We start from the raw sequence: 23,987 nt of genomic DNA, 5'->3' as shown, positions 1-23,987 counted from the left end.
AATTTTTTGAGATTCCTCATGTCTTTCTCATTGGTAGGAAGAAGTTTGGTCCAAATCGAATGTTGGGTACTTTCTTTATTTAATATTTTTCTAAATCCTATAAATTAAAATGGTCAATTTGGGTGCAAGCTTCATTTCTCAAAGATACAATTTAATTTCAACAAAATAATGTTTCAGGAATGTGAATCTTACCTGTTTCTAACTACAGAAACAATTTCATAACTACCTGAAATGGTGGGTGTCATGGCTTGCTGAAATGACATGGAACGACTCACTTCTATTCTAATTCTGTTCTTGTTTTCAAGGCTGATGTGCTATAACCCATATCCTACCACAACCCTCAAGCAGGCCAGTAGGGAACAGACATCCCACATGCATGACCAATTTACCTGAATTAACTCTCTTAATTTGTGTGTGTGTGGTGCATGGATGCTGCCTTTCTGGTGTTTGTGTGTGCGTGTGTATGTAACTCCATAGGGGTTGAGTGCGGTAGGGGTGGCTCTAATTTCCTGAACAAGTTGATAAAAGACAGAATCCAGACATCCTCAGAGCAGAGCTAGAGGAAGCCCAATCCTTGGTGGATGGAGAGGGCCTGTGCTCCAAAGTTGCGGGGCATTCCCTCAATTTAGCTTTAATTAAGCGCACCGGGCGAGTCACTGAGGAACAATGAGTCGTCTGTCTGTTCAAGGAGCTGTGGTCAGAACTTGAAGCCAGCCGGCGAGTCTGTTCGCTCTATAAATCCAGCCTCTTCCTTGACCATAAAGCCCTGCTGGATAGATTCTGGCCCAACATAGGTGTTGTTGCACTTGTTCAACTACTGAACTGAGACATGATTCAATAGGCTAAGTTATCTGAGAGAGGGAGAGAGAGTGAAAGAGGGAAAGAGTCAGAGTGGAAGAAAGAGAAGAAGTGTGTGGGAGTTTGATGTGCGTCCGAGGGTAGGACGAGACTGATGCATATCAGCCCAAGTCCCATGGGACAGAGAGGGGCCGAGGGACGAGTTAGGGGCAGAGAGCTACACCCCTTTCAGTATTTATTACCGCTATAATGTTTCAGCTCTCTGGTAAAGAACTTGTGAGCAGGTAGAGTGAAAAAAAATGTATCACAACTGATAAAACAACAGAAGGCATAAACTTGGGAGGCTGTAAAATAGCATGGGGTGGCTCAAGGGGTATCATCACAGATTGATTCCAGACTTTGGTTTTCTAGTCCTGAAAAGGAATCTGTCCTCCACTTAATAATCCTGCACTGACCTGGTCCATTCACCAGATGAATTCACACAATACCGTATAGTTTTCCTTTCTTTTCTCCTCATACTAAAGTGATCCATATTTGGATATTGATAGAGGATTTTTAGAATGCCATCTTTTGTTGCACAGTGTTCCCTTTTATTACAGGAAGGTTTTGTTTTACCCATCAATCACAAGGGTTGTCGCAATACCTCAGAGCTCTTCCCTTGTGGAGGGTTCAGGAGAAGGTCCTTTAGAGGACACCTTGGCTGTGTGTGTGTGTGTGTGTGTGTGTGTGTGTGTGTGTGTGTGTGTGTGTGTGTGTGTGTGTGTGTGTGTGTGTGTGTGTGTGTGTGTGTGTGTGTGTGGAGGTGTGTGTGGAGGTGTGGGTGGAGGTGGAGTTGTGTGTATGGGTTGTGCCCCTGTTGTGTAATTTTCACACTTCTCTGAGCATACACTATTTGTTTAGACTTTATTCCATAATCTAGTCTATGTGTAGCTAGACATATAACCCAAGACTTCAGATTATTCGCCAGTACTATTTAGGAAACGTTCATGGGATTTTTTACATCAAAGTCAAAAGTGCCAGAGACAGTGAAAAATATGGACAGTGGTGTGTGTGCACTAAACCCTAAACGTGGGATGAACTGTAGTTTTGAGAAACCATGAATTGAGTTGCGTTGCCTTTATAAATTTAACTTGACTGGCCAATAAAAAAAAAGGCCTCCGCCGCCAGGTCGACTGCGGGTCAGGCCCATCTCCCCAATCGAGAGGGACTGATCTGACTCACTGTTTTTCCCAAAACACAAACTGTGAAATTTATACTTCAACAATGTCAGCTTCCCTCCGCACCACTGTCAGTCAGAGCAGGCAGGCCTTACCGTTCTAGTTGCAGCAGCAGAAAACATTTGGGAAATAAGAGGATCCCGTATCATTTCCTGTTCCACCATTCCATGTCTGTCTGTCTGTCTGTCTGTCTGTCTGTCTGTCTGTCTGTCTGTCTGTCTGTCTGTCTGTCTGTCTGTCTGTCTGTCTGTCTGTCTGTCTGTCTGTCTGTCTGTCTGTCTGTCTGTCTGTCTGTCTGTCTGTCTGTCTGTCTGTCTGTCTGTCTGTCTGTCTGTCTGTCTGTCTGTCTGTCTGTCTGTCTGTCTGTCTGTCTGTCTGTCTCTCTTCCTGTGCCTCTGTGCCCACTTGTTCAGTGTGACTGCTGGCCCGGTTTAGTCTCGGAGAGGGCAGGGGCGCTCACACTCTCCGGGCCAAGTGCCAGCCTGTCCTCTACACCCATGTTTGACCACAGAGCCAAAAGCGAGTGTTTTCTATTTCTCTTGGATCCCTCTTTCAAAAGGTTTTCCTTGCTCTGTCTGTCGAAAGCTTAACCCCCGTTTCCAATGAGAAGTTCTCGTCCTGGCAAGAAACGGCTTAAACGAACACAGAATATTTCATTTTTGAGGGAAAAAATAAATAGATTGTGAAAACAAACTGGATGGGGTCTTTCATAAGTGCAGTTTGGAGTGTGGCTACAAACAGGAAAGGTGAGATACAGGTAAATGTGTCGGCTCATTCAATTAGCATTGACTCTGGCTAGAATGTCTTTCCATAAAAGCCTTCGCCGACTGAGCCAACGTCTTCTAATCCCACACGGGGCTGACTGAATTTATTAAATTACTTCCAAGATTACATATGAAAAAAGTCTTCAAATATGCTGAGATGCACAAGATAAGCTTTCAAAGCTGCCTATCTGGTAATTCACAGAGAGAGCATTTTTGAATGGAAATTACTGCTCATGGGCAGTTTTCACTCAGTGGATCCTGTAAAACTAAGTGCCACATTTATCCTCTCCCACTAAGAAAATAGATTTTTAAAAAGTATTCCAGGAGATTCACTGAAGATGTACACTGTAGCTTTGATAGCTATTAGAGTAGAAATATTTGCTTATACAAATTTGACTACTGCAACGGCTATGACTACTAATGCTATTAATAATAACAATAGTTATGTTTATGATAAAATAATATATGACCTATTGACTTTAATAAATATTATTTCAATACAATAAAATGTGTACGTGTATTTTATAAATGTTTAAAAATAAGGGTGGTTAATCATAGAGATGAACAGACTAACAGACTATATATTTATCTAAATTGGTTTGTATTTATCCCGTCACTGTATTTGTCTATGTGAATATACAGGGGAAACAGGCCTGCTGTGAACAATAAGAACAGTCTGGGTAATACAACAAACATTTTCCCTCGCATCCTTTTTACATGTACAGTGTAAAGTTTTACATTGAGTCTAAATTGGGTTTGCAGTATCTGTTAGCATTTATGAGGCCCTCAAACTTGGCCGGCACATGGAAACGACACCCTGGATCTTACAATTACCCCTTCCACTCCAGTTAAACACTCTACGCCCTAAAAAAAGAAAGGGCCCGTAATGAGATTTTACCAAAACATCAAACTGTAAGGTTGCGCTAGCTTTTCCGCTCCATCAGGGAATATAAAGTTTAAGACCCCTTTGCTACCAGTGACCCAGAGAGAAAAGGCACTGGCTGGAGAAGTGGCCCTCTAATTACCCAATGTGTGAGTGTGCAGTGAGACGCGGAGCCGCTGCAACAATGACACCTTGGGATGTATAGTTACAGCTGAACAGGACCCCTAATTTATATCAGCACTATCGCAGGGCTGAATTTATTGACGGTAACGAAATACAGTGAGATCTGTTTTAAAAAGCCCTAAGGCCTCTTATTTTACAACTTGTCTGTCTTTCACTCTAGCCTAAACTGTAACTGTAGAGCTGACATGAAGGACATATGGTTTCCAAAGAAACCATTAGAAGGACACCCAGACCCCCACACCCCAATCCCCACCTCAACCACCACCCCAATAAACTACATTATTCGTCAACTTAGAACGACTGAGATCTCTGTATCTAGACAAAAAGGGGAAAATGTGAAGTTCAAACACTTTTCAAGGAAAGTGAATTTACTGAGTGACACTGGATGATCATTTGAATGCGAATCAGGGGGAATTTGGGATGGAGAGGGAGAGGGGGGAAGACGTGCCTGTAACAGAAGAGGTCAGACAGAAAACTTCAAAGTCGACGTTCAGAATTCAGTGTGTTTTTATGTGAGGGTCTGTGTTCTCTCCCAGTGGTTTTAAGTTCAAACGAGCGAGGGCTTATAAAAGGCATGTTAGGCCTATTATGTACATCCTATCTGTTCCAGACCTTATTGACCTTCACGAGACATCCAGAAATAAGCAGTCATTAACTCGACCTCCACTGGAATTTATTTACGCTGGCTAATTTCTGCCTAGTTTTTGCAAGACCAAGGAGGGAGATGAACATCCTGGTTTTATTGGCCATTAGAGAGCTTGGGTTAACGCAGGGCAGTTTGTTTGGCTAAGTGGGGCAATTTTCGTCTTTAAGTATCTCATACCACTTCCCCTCGCAACATGTAAATGATACACACTCAACCTTCCCACCCCAATCTCCAACTTGGTGAGAATTTCAACCAAACTCGCTATCAAACTTTTTCTCTGAATTGTCTCACAAATATTTATTCATGAAATCTATTTGTTCATTAAATATTTGTATATGTATCCTTATGTTCACTTCGTGGAACTATTTTAAAAATGATCTGTTTACAATGCGGTGTTACAGTACCAGGGGTGTGTTTTCAGATAGGGAGACAAGGAGACTGGTTATTATTCATGCTCTTCATTTGGTCCAGCTCAGGTGGACTGAGGCCTGCTGTTATCTCTGGCTGATGAGGTCATGTAATGAGGTCATATAGATAACCAGCTGCTGGAAACCAAGTAACACTGTCTACCAGGGACAGAGTGGAACGTCACTGCAGTATCATGCAAAATAATATTTCTACTTTTGATTTTAAAGCTACTGTCTGTTTGTTATCCAATAATTTCAACTAATGATGAATTCATCAAATACACAATGAGATCAGTACAACTGTTTTGCCTCATTATAACCAAATAAACTCACAAATTCACTTGTTGTCACTACTGTATATCTTCTCATTAATATTCCCCAACTCCCTGGATGTGTTTCCAAATCTCACACAAAGGACAACAAGCCACAATTTGACCTGAGGATTAGATTTGTGCACAGTTTTAGCTGGGACGCCCGTCTTTCACCCTCTCCTCTCCCCTTCCCTCCCCTTTTCACCTCCATCCTCCCTCCTCCCTACTCTCCTCCTCACCGACCCAGCGTCATCCCCCCTTTGCCCTGAGGAGGATGAGGCCAGAACAGCTGCACAGCCAATTGTCTGCTGTGAGTTACAGCAAGGTGCCTGGCTCCAGGCTTTTATTGATAATATTACAGTACTTGATGTAAATATGACTGCGGTGGCCTTCCTCCTCAGCGTGGGTCGAGGCTGGCCTGCAAACCAAACCCTGACCCCCGCGCACAGCTCCCCGAGGTGGAGCACACAGCACAGGCTGCTGCTTGCAGGAAGCACATAAGTGACTTTCGCCATAATAAATATCCTCCTGCTTTTTCGACAAAGGTTTTGTACTGCTTTATAGATTTATTTTATTTTATTTTGGGCCATAACTTCACACAGAAACATATCATGGGGCTGCAGGCCTCATTTGCAACTAGAGAGTTGAAAGGGCATTGACTTCAGAAAGTATTCATACCCTTGTACTTTTTCCACGTTTTGTTGTGTTACAGCCTGAAATCAAACATGTTTTTAGACATTTTTACAAATGTATTGAAAATGAAATACATAAATATCTCATTTAAATAAGTATTCACATCCCTGAGTCAATACTTTGTAGAAGCACCTTTGGCAGTGACTACATCTGTGAGTATTTTTGGGTAAGTCTCTAAGGGCTTTGCACACCTGGATTGTACAATATTTGCCCATTATTATTTAAAAATTCTTCAAGCTCTTTCAAGTTGATTGTTGATCATTGCTAGACAGCTATTTTCATGTCTTGCAATAGATTTTCAAGCGGATTAGTCAAAACTGTAACTAGGTCACTCTGGGAACATTTAATGTCATCTTGGTAAGCAACTCCAGTGTAGATTTGGCCTTGTGTTTTGGGTTATTGTCCTGCTGAAAGGTGAATTTGTCTCCCAGTGTCTGGTGGAAAGCAGACTGAACCAGGTTTTCCTCTAGGATTTTGCCTTTGCTTATAGCTGTATTCTGTTTCTTTTTATCCTAAAAAACTCCTTAGTCCTTGCCGATGACAACCATACCCATAACATGATGCAGCCACCACCATGCTTGAAAATATGAAGAGTACTCAGTGATGTGGATTTGCCCTAAACATAATGCTTTGTATTCAGGACAAAAAGTGTATTTCTTTGCTACATTTTTTACTTAAGTCTCTTGTTGCAAACAGGATGAATGTTTTGGAAATGTTTTATTTTGTACAGGCTTCCTTTTCTCTCGGTCGTTTAGGTTCGTATTGTGAAGTAACTACAAAGTTGTTGATCCATCCTCAGTTTTCTCCTATCACAGCCATTTAAAAAATCACCTTAGGAATGATGCCTGTATCTTTGTGGTGACTGGGTATATTGATACAGCTTCCAAAGCCCAATTAATGACATCAACATGCTCAAAGGGATATTCCACGTCTGCTTTTCTTTCTGCTTTTTTTCACATCTATCAAGGCATTTTGAATGCCTTTGTTGTGAGGTATTGAAAAACCTCCCTGGTCTTTGTTGTTGAATCTGTGCTAGAAATGTACTACTCGATTGAGAGACCTTACAGATAATTGTATGTGTGGGATACAAAGATGGGATAGTCAATCAAAAATCATGTTAACCACTCTTATTGAACACGGAATGAGTCCATGCAACTTATTATGTAATTTGTTAAAGGCCTTTGCAGACTGTACATCGGATTCAGTATTTTACGATTATCATGTCACACTGTGCGATTTTACCAAATTAAAATCTTGATATTAACCTGGCCAGATTGTATGAATGACTTCAGTTCTACAGTTCTTCAGCACCAGCAGCACAAGCATCACTCTATGTATATGCGGGACTGAAGTGTGTTTTGAATCAAGACATTTCAGCTTTTATTTTTAAATTTTTTATAAACTGTTCTACAAACAAAATTCAACTTTGACATTATTGGGTATTGTGTGTAGATCAGTGACACAAAATCGCAATTGAATCCATTTTAAATTCAGGCTTAAACACAACAAAATGTGGAAAAAGTAAAGGGGTGTGTATACTTTCTAAAGACACCGTGTGTACTGTTGGTCGGTACAGTGTACTGCACACATGCTCTGTAGCACGGGGAGGCTCAGTCATTCTCTCTCTCTCTCTCTCTCTCTCACTCTCACACACACACACACACACACACACACACACACACACACACACACACATAGCCTGCCGCCTTGCCTCTCCTCCTGCGCCAGCTGCAGAGTGTGTGCAGACAGACGGATCTTACTCCCAGTGATTAGGTCTTTCATGTGCCCTGACCTGAGGGTGTTAAGTCAGCTTTAATGCCTGAGCATTGAATTCTCTACTGTCTTCACTACTGGAGCTAAAGAGCCCCCCCTCCCCACAGATGCAGTCCACCCACACTCCATTCCTTCACTGATGCACTAAGGGGAGATACAATTTGAACACTGTGCCTTTCCACTAGCCAAGACAGGAAACAAATATGAATATGGTATAAGCTTCCCCATTTCCTAGATGATTAATATTATATGCTGAATGGATGCAGGTCCTGACAGTTAAGATGTCAATATGAAGACAAAAGGGCCATATTTCATTATTACTTTCAGCAGTGCTCATTAAATTCTGTTACTCGATTAGCCATCTGCTGGGTGTGAGGGAGAAGAGTGAACAGAGGAGAGGAGTGGGGATGTTACTGTACATGTATGGTAGCCTGATCAGTGTTTTTGCTCCCCTGAAGCTGTTTATACTCATTAAAGATACCCATTAGATGGTATACAGTACATATACAAAGTCATCTTATAAATAAATACATTAAATGAAAGAAAAATATATTTCATTATTTTCATACATGTTATAACCAATTATAAATAAACAGGTTTCAGAGGGGTTGGTAATTCACACATGCTTTTTCTAAGTGTCAGTGAAAAGAATGGATATAGTGTTGCCCGTTTAAGGGTCACGAGTTGCCAATGTGGAATGGACACATGTAGCAATTTATCACTTGTCTCTCAACGCGTGTGTGGGTGGCCGAGCTCCGGGTATTATTGCAATTTGTGAGCAACTGACAGTAATCCCCCTCTCCCAGTGAAGGCCATATTTTCCTCTGCTTGCAGGGAAGCATGTCTTCAGTAAACCTCATCCTACAAAAAATGTATACTCCCCCGCTATATGTACTTCATGTACAGACCATGATACTGTATATACTATAGACCAAAGACATATATTTAAATGTATGGCTCTGTTGTAGACAGCTAGAGACATGCTTACAATAGCCGTTTTTGAACTATTAATCAATCCCATTAAAATGTCAGAAACAGATACACCTACATTTTTTGTGCTGTTAGATGTTGTTACACATTCGGAAGTTGTATGTGTGTTCTTTTTATCTAGGAAATAATCATAGTTCAATATCGTTTCCTTTTGGGCCTAATAAACTATCCCTGTTTTTGAAATACTGAAGGGCTTTCTACTGAGATATTAATTATACATAAATATGTTTGCTTAAACAGGTTTGTCTGATTTTAACTGAATAATGCTGAAAATAGTCTTTAAGAAACAAACTATAAAAAAAAAATAGCATTGCCTTCATATCATACTGTTAAAAATAAAGGTGCAAGTTGGAACCATATAAGGTTCTTGAGAGCGATGCCATAGGATAACCATTTTAGGGTCTCTGAAGAACCATACAAAATAGGACCAGAATTGAATAGCCCTGCTGTAGGGCCTTTTTCGCATATTCCCCAGTGTGCCATTCGGGTGGAGTTTAGATACCAGTACCACCCATGACTGTGTTTGCTTGTGACAAAGACATGGTTGTTGCATTCATTCATTTTCAGTTCTGTGACCTTCACCAAGTGAGGACCTAAGTGAATATGTTGTAATTGAAATGTAATTATTTAAGACAATACAATACATACACTGAGTATACCAAACATTAAGAACACCTTCCTAATATGGAGTTGCACACCCCCTTTTTGCCATCAGAACAGCCTCAATTCATTGGGACATGGACTCTACAAGGTGTCAAGCATTCCACAGGGATGCTGGCCCATGTTGACTCCAATGCTTTCCACAGTTGTGTCAAGTTGGCTGGATGTCCTTTGAGTAGTGGACCATTCTTGATACACACAGGAAACTGTTGAGTGTGAAAAACACAGCAGCGTTGCAGTTCTTGACACACTCAAATCATTGCGCCTGGCACCTACTAACATACCCTGTTCAAAGGCACTTAAATATTTTATCATGCCCATTCACCCTCTGAATGGCACACATACACAATCCATGTCTCAATTATCCCCTTCATCTACACGTATAAAGTGGATTCAACAAGTGACATCAATAAGGGAGCATAGCTTTCACCTGGATTCACCTGGTCAGTCTGTCATGGAAAGAGCAGGTGTTCCTAATGTTTTGTACACTCAGCATATTTTATAAGGCCTTCTTTTGAGGGTCTAGTTTTACCCTAATATAGTGGCCTGAAACTCATAGTTTACAGGCCACATCAGGCCTGCAAGTCATATTATTTAGAATGTTTATTCACTCGCAACCTGCATCAAGAATGACTGCCAGGCTTGGAAAGACTAAGATATGAGACCTTAAACATCTCAACTGGAACAGCCATTTCAGGATCAGGTGCAATAAGCCAAGTAACAGATTGGAATATTTCAGAAAAGTGCTTGTTATTTATATTTGAGATGCATAAGATTAATTAATCAATCAATGTACATGCAAAAACATTGATATTGAAACAAACAATTTTAAAAAATATACCGGCAATAGAGCATGCTGGGAAATATGATAATGATGACTGTAGTTTTGGTTCAACTCTGGTTATTAACACCAACCCTGGGGTTATTTTACACCACTGAGTGTTAATTGAACTCTTTACGGTGTTATTTTAACTCTTGAATCAACAGTAGAAATGTTACACTGAAAACTCAACACTATTTAACACTGGCCAATTTGCAGTGTCCTATGAAAGGGACACATCTCCAGGCTTCCATACATTTCAAGAACCATACATTTCTGAAGAACCGTAGATGCCACATCAAGAACCCCACACTTCACTGAACGGTTATTTGTTGGGCAAGAGTTCTCCAAGGAACATTAAGAGCTGAGAAAGAACCACTTAATAATTTATTTTCAGTACAGTATCATTTATTGACCTTCAACTAATGTAAATGTAATTTTCTTTCATACTGCTCATTGACAATCAGAGTTTGAATAACACAAGGTGAAGAATAACAATATAATGTCAATATTATCAAATGTAAAATGAGTAACATTCTTAAAATATCATAATAAAACTTGTCATGGTATTTCACCCCAGAACCACACACCAGTGTGTTGAGTTTTATCCACATTGAAAGGGCGATTGACCATTAAGCTCACAATCTGACACATTATGCCAGCTCAATGATGATTGAACGTGATACTGACTTGCAGAAGTGAGAAACAAGTGAAATATCTGAGGTCAGTTACAGGGCCATATGTTATTACTTTGGAAGAAACAAGGTGAACAAATCTTACATAGTTGACTCAGAACATCTGAACTTTTATGGGAAAAGTTTAAGTCCATTTTGATGAATCGAATAGTTTGTTACAAAGAAGGATCCGTTCTTGGAATTCATCTAAATGAGTTGTGTTAAAAAATATCTAATGTTTTAGTCAACAGGAAAATGATTAATTTCCATGTTAACATTAGCAAAAGCAGCAGTAGAAAGGAAAACTACTGTATCTGTAATGACACATATGGGCCATTTCCTGGTGTATACTGTGGTTGCACACTCAAATTGATTGTAATTGTTAGCTTCCTGAATTTTGCAGGCGTTTAATTTGCCAGACTGGCCGAATTAAAAAACAATCATGAAATTCCACTCCTCCATATAAAAACAAGTATGTATACGTTTATTTACACATCAAATATCTCTTGCCTAATCTATACATGTTTTTATATAACACAATTAAAGGCACTCCACTTTAAATACTGACATGCTTGATTGACAATCTGAGATCTTGAGAAGGAACTCATTATTATGAAAAGAATACAATTATAGAGTTTGCTTTCTGATGCTAAAGACACATGTTCAGAAGGATGGATCAGCCATAGTTTGGATTGGTGTAAGACACTATAGAAGTTCTAATGTATTGATTCTAATGTACTCTATTCTGCTATACATAGAGAAAACTAGGCAAGAACTGTCATTGTCTTGAACTCAGTGTTCCCCCTATGTTCATAAAATCATTGCTGCCACTCAAATAAATATTAATAATTCAGGATGGTAAATGTTTTCAGTGTAAACTTAAAAGACTAAAACCAGAAATATAGTATGTAGAAAATATAATGGAGCTATATATTTGTTAATAAGATCATATTTGAGAACTAACAATTACCAAAATAAAAACTAGACAGTCAGAGTGAATCTAAAATTCCAAGAATAGCATGGCATGGGGCCTCCATTGATTTTGTTGTGTTTGAGTCACTCAGATAGCATAAGAACACTGCATAAGCCTTGACAGAATGTGTAGAACTGCAGGAAACTAGCTTCAAAACAGCAACATTTTGTCTCCGGGGCCAAGAGGAGGGCCTTTAAATATTTTGGTCGGGGAAGCCCCCATCGCTGCCGGAAAAAAATCCTAGGGGAAACACTGCTTGAACTCATGAACTTACTGTACTGGAAGGAGGTGAACATGTTTTAATGCTGCACGCAAACACATAAAACAGTCCTTCAAAGTACAGTAAAGCATGACATGATAATAGCTAGCAATGAGTCAAGATCAATTGGTCAATGGTCTGTATATGACAAAAACATGTAGGCCTACAGTATGTCCTGCATTCTGTACTGTACTTATATGGTGCAGCAGTATCATACATTACTACAACTGACTGTATCGTGGAAGTATTAACTGGCCATGTGGCTTGTGACACCCCATGAACTCCTAGTTTCAAGTGAAACCACAAATCGCAGTAAAATCCAGAGGACAGGAATGGATACAAACTCAGCATTAGCACATAACTAATTACTGTGGATCAATGTTAATAAAATCTTTCCTGACATATAAAGTCCATGTGCTATAAAAGGAACCTTGCATAAGGGGAAAACATTAAGCGATGTTGCAGGTTTCTATGACCAGAGAGCGAACTGCATTACAGTATACGTAAAGAGATACCCTCCCAGACTGTAACAGGCCATTGTAGTCATAGTATATGTGACAGGAGGGATTGAGAAAAGAGCACAACCTGGTTGGTGAGAGGTATCAGATTGTAACAACATCCTCTGCGGTAGAAGCCATCTTAGCTGACCCTACACTCCTTGTTAGGTGGCCAGGTAAAAGTATTTTCTCTGTCCCACACAGCAGACGAGTGCAGTACACCTATCCAGCCTATCCGATGCCCATATGGGGAAGCAGAGGTAATGAGGGCACTGTAAAGAAACCCTTCCCTATCACCCAGTGTATTAATCTAGTCTAATGCTCATTGAACAATAACATCAACTCAGGAGGAAAATAGATACATTTTTGATTTTCTTGTTCTGAATTTGAATCTGAATGTGAAATTCTAATAAGCACTGAAACGATCTATAGGATGTATCTCCAGCTTGCCTGTTCCTTGTTTGGAGAATCTGAATGGATCATGTTTTAGATAAGGGTTAAATAATTAAATGATCATCCAAAAATAATACTAAAATGATTAAAATAGTCATTGAGTCTATGGCGAAACGCTGAGAAAATAAATGTACAGCTTAGTAAGAAAGGTTGGCAGATAATGCTGAAATGCAATTTGAATAAATGGGAGAAGTCGGAAGCAGACTTTTTCAGTAATTCTAAAAAAGTGTTTGCTTGGTTTTCTTGAAAGAAATAGAAAATTGTGTTTATTCACCAATATTTCCGGGAATTTAACATTTGTTTCCAGATTCATAATCTATAGTGTGTATATCATTAGTCTCACATCTTAAAGAACAATGATGCCATGAAGGGTGAGAGAGGTCAATAGACAAAACAAGCTGACAATCAAATCACAAGCAACGATTTCAATAAAGTGCCAATTAAGTATGTGTTTTGTCCATGTAGTTCGCCCAATCTGCCTTTGAACGCGTGCATTGGTCCCTGAGAAATGTTATACAGTGCTGGGTGGGACATGGTTTCAGGAGGTTTGATGTTTCGCTCTATGGGCCATGTTGCCTCAGTGGTGCCTTCTGCAGTGTCATCAGAATGACATTTTCTGATTAGCAATAGACCTACCTGCAAAACAGCACAATTCGAATAGGCTACTGAGTTGTACTAATGCTAGTGACTACTGCTATAATTAATTCGTCACTTTGTATAACCAACCATCTAAATAATAATAATAATATTTTTTTTTTTCATTTTTTCCTTCATTATCTCTATCATCAAATATTTTTGTGTAAATCACCGATAGTTGACCCGTTGTTTCTATAGCGTAGTGGCAAGTTAATTTAAGCCTAACCTAAAATATTTGATAAAAATGTTTACATGTTTCACTCTACTTTGCACTTACTGTGAGTATAAACTATAAAGACTACCGAGCCCTTGTGAGAATCTATGTGGACAATAGTTTGTTTTCTCATTAAACAACTTAAAACCCTTTTGGCTGTTTTGGAGAAGATAGGCCTATCAACAGGGAAAAATACAGACCGCAGGTGCTCTCCTCTCTTCAAAGGTCTTCTTCCTGGCAAAACAGTGACGCCCGCGGTTCAGACGGTGTTTGTTGTTAAAAGTTTTTTTTAATGCAATTTACGCAGACGCTGGCCTATAATAGAAATAATAATATCACACTTTGAGAGGCTCTGGAATAGGCTATATTTTGTCCGTGTATGTAGGCCTATAAGACCAGAGTTAATGGGCCTAAATTGGTCTCCAAAACTGCACACGCTTTACATAAGGTAGCTGTATCCACACAGCTACTTGCGCTTTCACCTAGCGCCTTGACAAGAGGCAGCCCATGAGATGTCACGCGCAGCCTGGGTCTCCGGGGACAATAAAGGTTACCAAGCGTGAAGTATCAGGGGTGCTGGAGTAGTACTCCACTTCAAATTATAGTTCGTGCTATGGATGTGAAGGGAAAATGCATAATAGATTCAGTGTACGGGTGAAGTAACTAAGCGAGCACTGAAAATAAACAGGAATCAAATCAAATGATTGATTGAAATAATTAGTCTCAGTAGCGGCCCAGGGCGCACACTCCAGCCCCCGTGGAAAGGTTGAAGAAAGCCACTTGTTGCTAGAGTGATCGCTCACACCTGCGTTGGGCGCAAATCTAATCTGTGATCTGAGGTTTGTACACAATGCCCAAGAGAATGTCCATGCGTAATTCTGTAAATCAGAGTAGCCTAAATCTTATGCTACATAGCCTATATGGATAGGCTATACTCATAATCAATTGTTCGATATGTGTTTCTTAATGAGAATATAGAATAACCTGGCATATTCGTGAGTAGCGTAGGTCTTATTTCAAAACAGCTCTAAAAATCAGCTAGGTCTGTGTTATTGATAGCCTATCATCTACTGCGTGAACCATATTTGACCAACCTTGCCTCCTGGTCTGTCTGTACATTAAGACAAGATCTCCTCAGTCCTTCCAGTACTCCTTCCTGTGTAGGCCTATTGGGTAACAAGGTAGATATAAACATTTAATTATTGCATAGGCCCTCATTCATAGATCCTTAAACAGCAGAGACACCAAACGCCTGGGTTTAATTCGTTCTCTCTGTCTGCCCAACATGACATGTCTGAAAGAATGTAACTCATCAACCCACGTCGGGCCTGTCTCGGGGTAGGCTACGGAAAAGCCACGTCCCGCAGCCACCCTGCGCTCCCCCAAAACATCTTGCAATAATCAGTCCAATTAGTGGAGGTCGTGGCAGAGAGCTCTCGGGTTAGCGGTGGGAGGTTGTGAAAATAGGGGGCGGCTATTAGAAGAAACGCGATCCCCATTCATCAGCATTGTAATAATCACCGCTCTGACGAGCCACGCGGGCCCAGCGAAGCTCTGATCAAAATGATCCATGGAAACAAGAGGTTTACAAACACTGTCAAGGCGAGACGGGTACCTTGATTCGGCCTGTCACTGCCAGGTTCCTCCCGCTTGCAGCAGAGGCTTTGATGGGCGCATGTGACTGCGCCGTCGCCCTGCAGCGCGCACTTTCCGCCTGCAAGAAATAAATTAATAGGCGCATCTTTAGCTGCAAGGAGCACTACGCCTGTATAGGACATTGCATTGCTGTTGACAAGGAGGTGGAATTCTATTCTATTCTGTAGTTGTACTGTAGCCATGTGTAACCTACGCCTAGTTGGCTCTTAGAATTTTCAGTTCATGATCCCCAAAGACCCTCGCAAACAGAATGACGTTTTGATTGATGTGATTTTCGTGAAATTACTATTTTTAGTAGCATATAGCTAGGCCTAATAACTCAAACTATTTTCACATGGGCTAATGTATAATGCCTATATGTCAGATCAGAATTTCAAATGGATTTCATGAAATATTATTTTATATGGTGGCTAGAGCAATTGGCCTAGGTTTTTATATGCCTATACAGTCTATGACCTATTAGACACGATCATAAAATAACATTTCTCAATAGTCAAATAGTCTACCCACAAGCAGTCATTATCAGACATGGTGCTAAAAGGGGGGGGACAGACGACCATTGTCACGGTCATCGCAAAAGTTATCATAAACGATTTGGGAGCTTTATGCATGTTATGGTTCAATTCGGAGACATTTAGCTGTTTCTTCTAGATTGTTAGAGAAGATACGCGAATTTAAAAGCGCTCGAAGTGCCTGGTCTGTCAAACAACGTTTGGGTTCTCACTTTTGCTCCATGAAAAGGGTTTTCTTAACCCCTCCTTTAGATCCGTCTTGAAGCACTATTTCGTGTCATTGATTGAACTTATACATTTGATATAGGCAATTGGAAGTTATATGCAATGGTTATTTTTTAAACATAGTTATTAAATATTTCTTACACATTTTCCCTTTCATCTTGTAGCCTTGGATTTATGATAATAATTGTTTAATTATTACACGCATATAGCCTATTAGCCTAATATTATTATTATTATTACATTCCCTTTGTGAGAATTTATTTTTAAGTGGACGAAAACGGGGAATATATAACTCATTAATGCTCAGTCTAATATGGTTAAATTAGGAATGTTTCATATAGGCTACTCGTTTACACGATTAAATCGAAGCGTTGTTTTTATTAATACCCATCTCAGCAGCCTTGTCCCCTGATGATTAGCATCAGTCAAGCTAATGCCGAAATACCACTCTGCAAACTGGCTTCAGGCGAAACCCAAGTCAATTTATTAAACACGTTCCTTTTGCGAGTGAAAACACAACATGAAAACGGATAAGGGTCTTCTTACAAGATAATTCATCTTAATGATAAAATGGAAAATAGTCAGTGTGCGTTTTTCATTTGTTTAACACCTCTTTCTTCGATCGGCATGTTAAAATGCATGATTTCATGTATGACTATAGGCTATACATTATGCATGCATTTTAACCTACAGGTGCATACGAGACAGACCACTGTCCTTTCACTAAGGACTGATTTTCTTGCAATTAAGTGGCTCGGTTTCCTGGATCTTATTTAGAGCACATGGGTCTGAAATAAGAGTAAAACTAAACTAGGCTACAATATTAAAGAGAAATAGAGACAAAGGCTACCATAAATATTATAGCTTTTTGAACAAATATATCCAAATAATTTTGGATGCGTGATTAGCCTACTTAAATTCAAAGTAGGCCTATTGGCCTAATTGCAATCAATCTTAACATCAAAAAGTAATTGATGCGAGGAAACATTCGTCGTTGACAATTTTTCTCTACCCAAAAATATAGGCCCACGCATCTATTTTGTTGACTAGACGAGTTGGCTACACTTTTGTTCGAAACCTGTGTAGGAGCCCCGCCAGGCTGCACCCGCGCCGCGCCAGGCTACCCTGTGATCACTGACCCACAGGTTGGAGCAGCTCGAGCTCGCCTGAAAGAGGGAAGGCAACCGAGGTCCATTTTCATTGAAGGCATAACAACACAGAGCAGAACACGTTTTCATCTCTTGCCATATTACCACCCTTTCCATTTATACTACAAGCGTCAGCGATTCTATAATTTCACACAAAATGTAATTTTGCTAAGCTTTCTTGTGGTCTGAGGTGTTATTAAGTTAGATCAAAAAGCTTTTCGGATGAAAGCTGAAACAGGTTTTTGCGTTATATTTTACAGAAAGCAGATACCAGAGATGCGTTTAAGATCTGTGGATGGAAAGAGACCTGGCCTCGTGTGATATGATACTAGTGAGTGTAAATGTACTTAATGAAGAGGTCCCTCTGTGATGCAATATAAATCTATCAACTGGTCAATTCTTCACTCCACCGGTCAATACAAAATTACATCTTCACAACAGGTAGCTATGGCACTCTCACTCAGAACAATTATTATTATTGGTAGTTTAAAAAGACATAATGGGCATATTTAATTATTAACATCTAATATATGTCTTATATCCTGTCATCTCCAAACAAGAGGTTAATTTGTCTTACCAGCAGCATCAAGTAGGAGCTCTCGTTCCCCTCAGAAAGCCGTAGAGAGCGCGAGCTCTCCGCGCTCTCATAGCAGAATACACCTCTCTCAACCTTTGTTTTGTTATTCAGGCACCTTGTGCGTTTGCTCTAATGTTACAGTATTCCACATTGTACAGTTCCCGGGGATGTGTGCCCACGGGATGCCTGCCTGCCTGCCTTGTTCATTTGTCATATCCGCATGTGCATTAAATACTCTACAATGCATGGTTAATTGCACCAGAGGTTATCAATGCGCAGATGAGGAGTTAAACTAGGATTTGAAGGTGAGGGAACTGTCTTCAAAACTGGGCACTTTTCTTATGATTTTATTTTAACAGAAATCTATTTAATTCAACTGTCTCCCACGTGTCAACAGTGGCCCAAGTGGCCCAAATGATTCATACTTGGAGATATACTGTATCTTTAGATTTTTGTTACTGTGTCAAAACATGGCAAATAATGCAAAATATGTGGTGAAACTATAGGTATTGTCCCCCAGCAATGTTATTCACGCCTAGCCTATAGTTTAAATATAATTTATTTAGCATGATGTTCCAGGTGAATTAGGCCTCCATACAATTCCTTATTACAATGTAATAAACGTTAGATGACATATAATGAATAAGCAGTTATTGTGGAAACTGTGCATACACATGTGGTTCCTCGTTATGGACATGAACATTGGGTAGCATGATCTGTCGCACGCTCTGGCGCCATCCTCCCCAGAAAGAGGGATCACTGCTACACAGCCTTGCGCTCTTTGGCTGCCTCGAGTGTCTGTCAAACATGAGAGAGAAAAAAATCCCATTTACAGGAAAAAATCTGGGCAATATTTCTATTGGTTGGAGGGCTTGAATAGAAGGGAACAATCAGTCAGTGAGGCCAGGGAGCCACCTCAAACCATATCGGGTTACATTGAATGACAGCGTAACCATGGCAAATAATTTGACTAAAACTATTGTCTTATCCTCACCATCCCCGGGTCAGATAACCAACCAATCACAGTTCACATAATCGCTTTTCTTGCCAGTTTAGAATAATATTATTAAAACAAGCGAGCGAGCCTGGTCTTCAGGAGTAGGTAATGTTGAAACGACATAGAAAAGGTGGAGAACGACTGTGGAAGGAGTAAACACTCTCTCTCGGTGTACCTTGAGGGGAATGCTGTGCATTTTGTACTGCTATTCATAAACGGGACTTTCATTTTTTCTTTTCGATTGGATTTTATCCTCGTCATTTTTGATACAGCCTACTTTTGGAGACTTTCATGGTCATTTGTGGACTTACAGTGTCGGTTACTTGCTTTAATGTCTTAGCCATAAAAGGGGACGTGTAAGTAGAGAAAAACATACCTGTTTATTAACTAGCAACCATGTCTATGCTTCCAACTTTTGGCTTTACGCAAGAGCAAGTTGCTTGCGTCTGCGAGGTCCTCCAACAGGGTGGAAACATTGAACGGCTCGGGCGCTTTTTGTGGTCTTTACCCGCGTGTGAGCACCTCCACAAAAATGAAAGTGTTCTCAAAGCTAAAGCTGTGGTCGCATTCCACAGAGGAAATTTCAGAGAGCTTTATAAGATCCTTGAGAGCCACCAATTTTCCCCTCACAATCACCCGAAGCTGCAGCAGCTATGGCTCAAAGCGCACTACGTCGAGGCGGAGAAGCTTCGAGGCCGCCCTCTCGGGGCTGTGGGAAAGTACCGCGTCCGCAGAAAGTTCCCCCTGCCTCGGTCTATCTGGGACGGCGAGGAGACAAGTTACTGTTTCAAAGAGAAAAGCCGGAGCGTACTCAGAGAATGGTACACACATAACCCCTACCCTTCCCCGCGAGAGAAGAGGGAGCTCGCCGAAGGCACCGGGTTAACAACCACGCAAGTCAGTAACTGGTTCAAAAACAGACGGCAAAGAGACCGCGCGGCAGAAGCGAAGGAAAGGTACGAGTAAGTGAATGTTTACTCCTTGTCTTATTGCTTGTGTGCGTAAAAGTCTGGACGCTGACTTTAACTTGGATTATTTGTTAGGAAATATTGATTTATACATGCTAACCTCTCATTTCAATTCAGGGTACGGTAAACTATAGTATAATTTATTATAAGCTACCATTGATAATCATTCTAACTTTGATAAGCAAAAGCAAACTAATATCATGCTTTTATTTTGCTATTTAAACTATCCATAATCAACGGATGCCAAATATTAACTCTGGCTTCATGATCACATCTGAATGTATGTAAATGTAGATAATATATTTAGTTTCAAAAAAGTTCCTTGAATGTCAAGACGTGTTTATTCTGCTTGAGGGTGGTAGTTATTTTGCTATTGCTTAATGAGCTGTTTGTATGCCTACATTTCAAGTTTCGAAATTATACTGTACAGAAGAGCTTTAATATGTATTTAGTCAGGTGTTCACTCGGAGGGTGTCTGCTTTCTCCCGCTGGCGACTAATTCAAACTGAAACCACTGCGTAAATCATGTCTTTCCACTTTAAAACCATGAGTCATTGCGATTCAGACTGTAAATGTATGCCTAATACACGTTTAGCAATAATTAGGCCTGTCATTTGCGCCTGCCAGCTTGTGTGTACACAGTTACCGTGTGCCATACCCATAGGCCCAAACTAATAGCCTACACCAGTTTAGATATAGTTCAAATGGCTTAAACATATTTTTTTTCTAACATTGACTTGGTGAAATACAGTAGTGACAAATTCGTCTATTCGTCCTCATTAAGGGTAGGGTGGTGATTGATACAAATGTGTTCAGAAACGGCTAAATCCACTGCAAATTTCTAATAATAATTTAATTATATAAATTATATAGCAACAGTAAAGGTACTAATATAAATCTTACACACATTGCATTTCTGTTTAGGGGTGTGTCGTTTGCGTCTGTGTGAATTCAAAAATAAGTTGCATGCACACTCAAATGCATAGGTATAAATAACCCTGTATGTATTTCCTGAACTTAGATTCTCCCGTTTTTATTATGCGGGCAAACAAGATCTGCACAATGAAACTAGATGATGCACGAAAATCTAACATTGTTACTAGTTCACATAGGCCTTGTCTCATGAATTTCACACATTGTTGTTTAACTTGCATAGACTAGCTATATGAGAACTTCTTATTAAAAATACTGGGGAGACCAATGACGGTGACGAAATATCCCACACTGCTCATTTACCAGTTCCTAAAAGTTGTATATTAAAATCTGTACTAAATTGTTCATTCAAACATAGCTCGGTATAATTATGATAAGACTATGTGTTGTTTGCAAGCGAATGCATGTTTGTATAGGCTACCTGACAATATGGGCTAATATAGGGTTCATTATTACTTACCATATTATCATATTTCCTTTCCACAGGGAAAACAACGAAAACTCCAACACCAACAGCCACAACCCATTGACTTCTTCCATGAATGGAAATAAAACACTTTTGGGGAGCTCAGACGACGACAAAACGCCTTCAGGGACTCCGGATAACACCTCGTCGACTCCGGCTATGCTCATCGCTTCAAACTCGGGGCTGCAGATGCACGGCCTAGCGCCTCCACCCGGGCCTAGCGCCATGCCAGTGTCCAGCCATGACTCTGTGCACCATCATCACTCATTGCACGATACTATACTGAACCCTATGTCGTCTAACCTGGTCGACCTCGGCTCTTAAACACGAGACCCTGGTTGGAAGGGGACTTTCTGAGTTACGTGGATGTTTGAGAAAAGCTTCAGGCACCCGAGGCGAGGTGCAAAGGCGAAAGGACAGTCAGGAAAATGTGGCTCACACGGTGAGAGGTGAGATGGTAGGCGTTTAGCTGAAAGGTATTTTACCGGAATGTAATAACATGTTATATTGTTGAAAACAATAACAATAAAATGTCTTAATTCTTGTTACTATTATCGTTATTATTTTAGGGGATAGATATCAACAGATGCGTAAACTCAAAGTCAGGTACCCCATGACCTTTTGTTTACACATAGGTTTTCCAAGAGAGCCATATTCAGTTTGATTTTGTTTTGGGGTATCATCGCTTAAGTGTTTTACTATCATGAGAGCCGTATGTGAACGATTAAAGATTATAATATCTTATTATTTGTATTTTCATTTGGAAAGCGACTGCATGTTAACTCTGCGATGAATAATAAAACATAAACAAATCGATCTCACTATAGTTTCATATACCCTTTACAATAAAAAAAAAGAAATGCATTCATTTAAAATGAGAACTTGTTTGATTTATATTATTTCAGCTTTTTATTTGAAAAATGGCAATTCATTTTTTGTGTGGAGTTTGTTTTTGCACATTAAGATATATTTCATACGATGGAAAACACCACTTGTGATTTTTTGCAAAATGCTTTAGAACCACACTCACATTTTAAACTATATTGTTGACCATAATGTCAACCAGTGCGTAAAGTAGCATAGGATGAGCATGATTTTCGTTGATTCATTATTTTGGAAAGGCGACAGAATGTCTAACCTGAAAATACATCTGTGTTACTTCTCCGCGTTATGATTCCGATTTCGATAGTATCGTGTTGCAATATTGGGCTATCAAGTGGGCTAAGGTAGCCATTAAACCGGATGCAAAGGCATCTTACTGTAGGCCTAGACCTGGGACTAGACCTAAGAAAAAAAAAGTTAAAACACAGGTCTCATATCGGGCTACATGAGACCTGTGTTTTCTTTTTTTTTCTTACTGTAGGCCTAGACCTGGGTGTATGTCATTTCTCGAAATGTAATGTGACCAGACAACATTTCAAAGTAGCCTACGAAGTCTTTGAAAACGTAAAATATATATTTTCTTATAGCCTATATGTTTTTTGCGTTTTCCTTGTCTTGTTATTTTCGTGTTTGAAGATATATGATGAAGGTGTATGGCGCGTATAGGCCCAAAACCCCAGTGCCAATGCGTATTACACTTTTACAGAGAGGTTTGCTGTAGGCCTCTATTCTAGGCCTACTGCTGTGCTGTGATTTCGTGACATATTACCCCCCTTCCAATATAGGCTAAAGATAATGAAAACTCTATTGAAATCTATCTTCAATGCAAAACAAGTGCAGCAATTTTGCAACTTGCTGAAATTGGACATTGTCCATTGTGTGTGTTAACTACATGCATGGACTGCAGTATGGTGTAGATACCCACTGGGCACAGACCTCAATTCAACGTCTGTCCCACTTTGGTTCAACGTAATTTCATTGAAATGACTTGGAAACCATATTGATTCAACCAGTGTGTGCCCAGTGGGTAGGGTCTAGCGTTTTTTGTTATTATGCGTGTCAGGTCAGTTCTGCCTACTCATCTATGTATATGGTGCAAAGATAATATTTCTTACACTACGATATTTTACAGTACTATGTCATATGCCTATGGAATAGAATTAAAGTATTAACCTGACTACGGCTGTCATTCTATGGCATTCTTTAAAAACAGGACTGAAGAGTGCATTGGCAATTATCAATAAAATCTGACACAAATTAGACCATAACGGAGGTTGACGTTTCCTTCTTCTTATCGATGAGAACAAAATTGCGGTGTTCACGGAGACAAACACAGAACTAGAAACGTGTGTTGAAAAGGGATACTTGGTTTGAAGAACTTCAACCCACAACCTGCCGTCATCCAATCTCTTCTACTTTCAAAGTCTTGTAGAATATTTCTAAAAACAACATTGACATAGGTCTATTCATTCCTCTTTTCAGGAATTGTCGGTATTTTATATTAAATGTTTTAGTCCTTACATAGTTTATGATAGTTGCATCTCTTTATTTAAATCAGTCCCCTTCCATGAGTCCTAGGCATGGATACCTTACGCAATTATAAGTTGAATTGAATGTATGCCCTATGGACCCAATTCCATGTACTGAATATGATCTTTACAATATTTTTTTGTTGTTGCTTTGTGGCCTTGGACTACGTATTCAGATATAAGCAAGATGCTAGCTTAAAGTGTGCATTTATAGGTTGTACATAGCATTCGTATAATTGTGGC

The 23,987-nt window shown here is 39.8% G+C and overlaps 1 protein-coding gene and 1 long non-coding RNA gene across 4 annotated transcripts in view; one reads left to right on the top strand and one right to left on the bottom strand.

Moving 5' to 3' along the window:
• LOC112224580 overlaps positions 1-18,154 on the bottom strand; it is a 43,778-nt gene extending 25,624 nt beyond the window's left edge. Inside the window, exons 1-3 of one of the 2 annotated variants that reach the window (XR_002949470.2) lie at positions 17,970-18,154; positions 15,467-15,565; positions 14,946-15,017 (exon numbers count right to left, since the gene is read on the bottom strand). This is a non-coding gene — a long non-coding RNA (uncharacterized LOC112224580). The remainder of the gene's footprint in view (positions 1-14,945; positions 15,018-15,466; positions 15,566-17,969) is intronic. The other variant, XR_002949469.2, reaches the window with a different exon arrangement.
• Positions 18,155-18,902: 748 nt separating this feature from the next.
• Positions 18,903-23,392, top strand: LOC112224578 (homeobox protein SIX2). Of its 2 annotated transcripts, none has more exons than XM_024388212.2 (2): positions 18,903-19,922; positions 21,354-23,392. In XM_024388212.2, the coding sequence occupies exons 1-2, from the start codon at positions 19,363-19,365 to the stop codon at positions 21,655-21,657; spliced, it is 864 nt and encodes a 287-aa protein (XP_024243980.1). In that variant the 5' UTR covers positions 18,903-19,362; the 3' UTR covers positions 21,658-23,392. The 2 variants fall into 2 exon arrangements, with proteins under 2 accessions (XP_024243980.1, XP_024243979.1); XM_024388211.2 differs by having other exon boundaries at positions 18,904-19,928.
• Positions 23,393-23,987: the final 595 nt, after the last annotated feature.

The sequence above is a fragment of the Oncorhynchus tshawytscha genome, linkage group LG25 (assembly GCF_018296145.1).
Source record: "Oncorhynchus tshawytscha isolate Ot180627B linkage group LG25, Otsh_v2.0, whole genome shotgun sequence".
Classification (NCBI taxonomy): Eukaryota; Metazoa; Chordata; class Actinopteri; order Salmoniformes; family Salmonidae; genus Oncorhynchus; species Oncorhynchus tshawytscha.
This window is presented reverse-complemented; position numbering and strand designations above follow the sequence as displayed.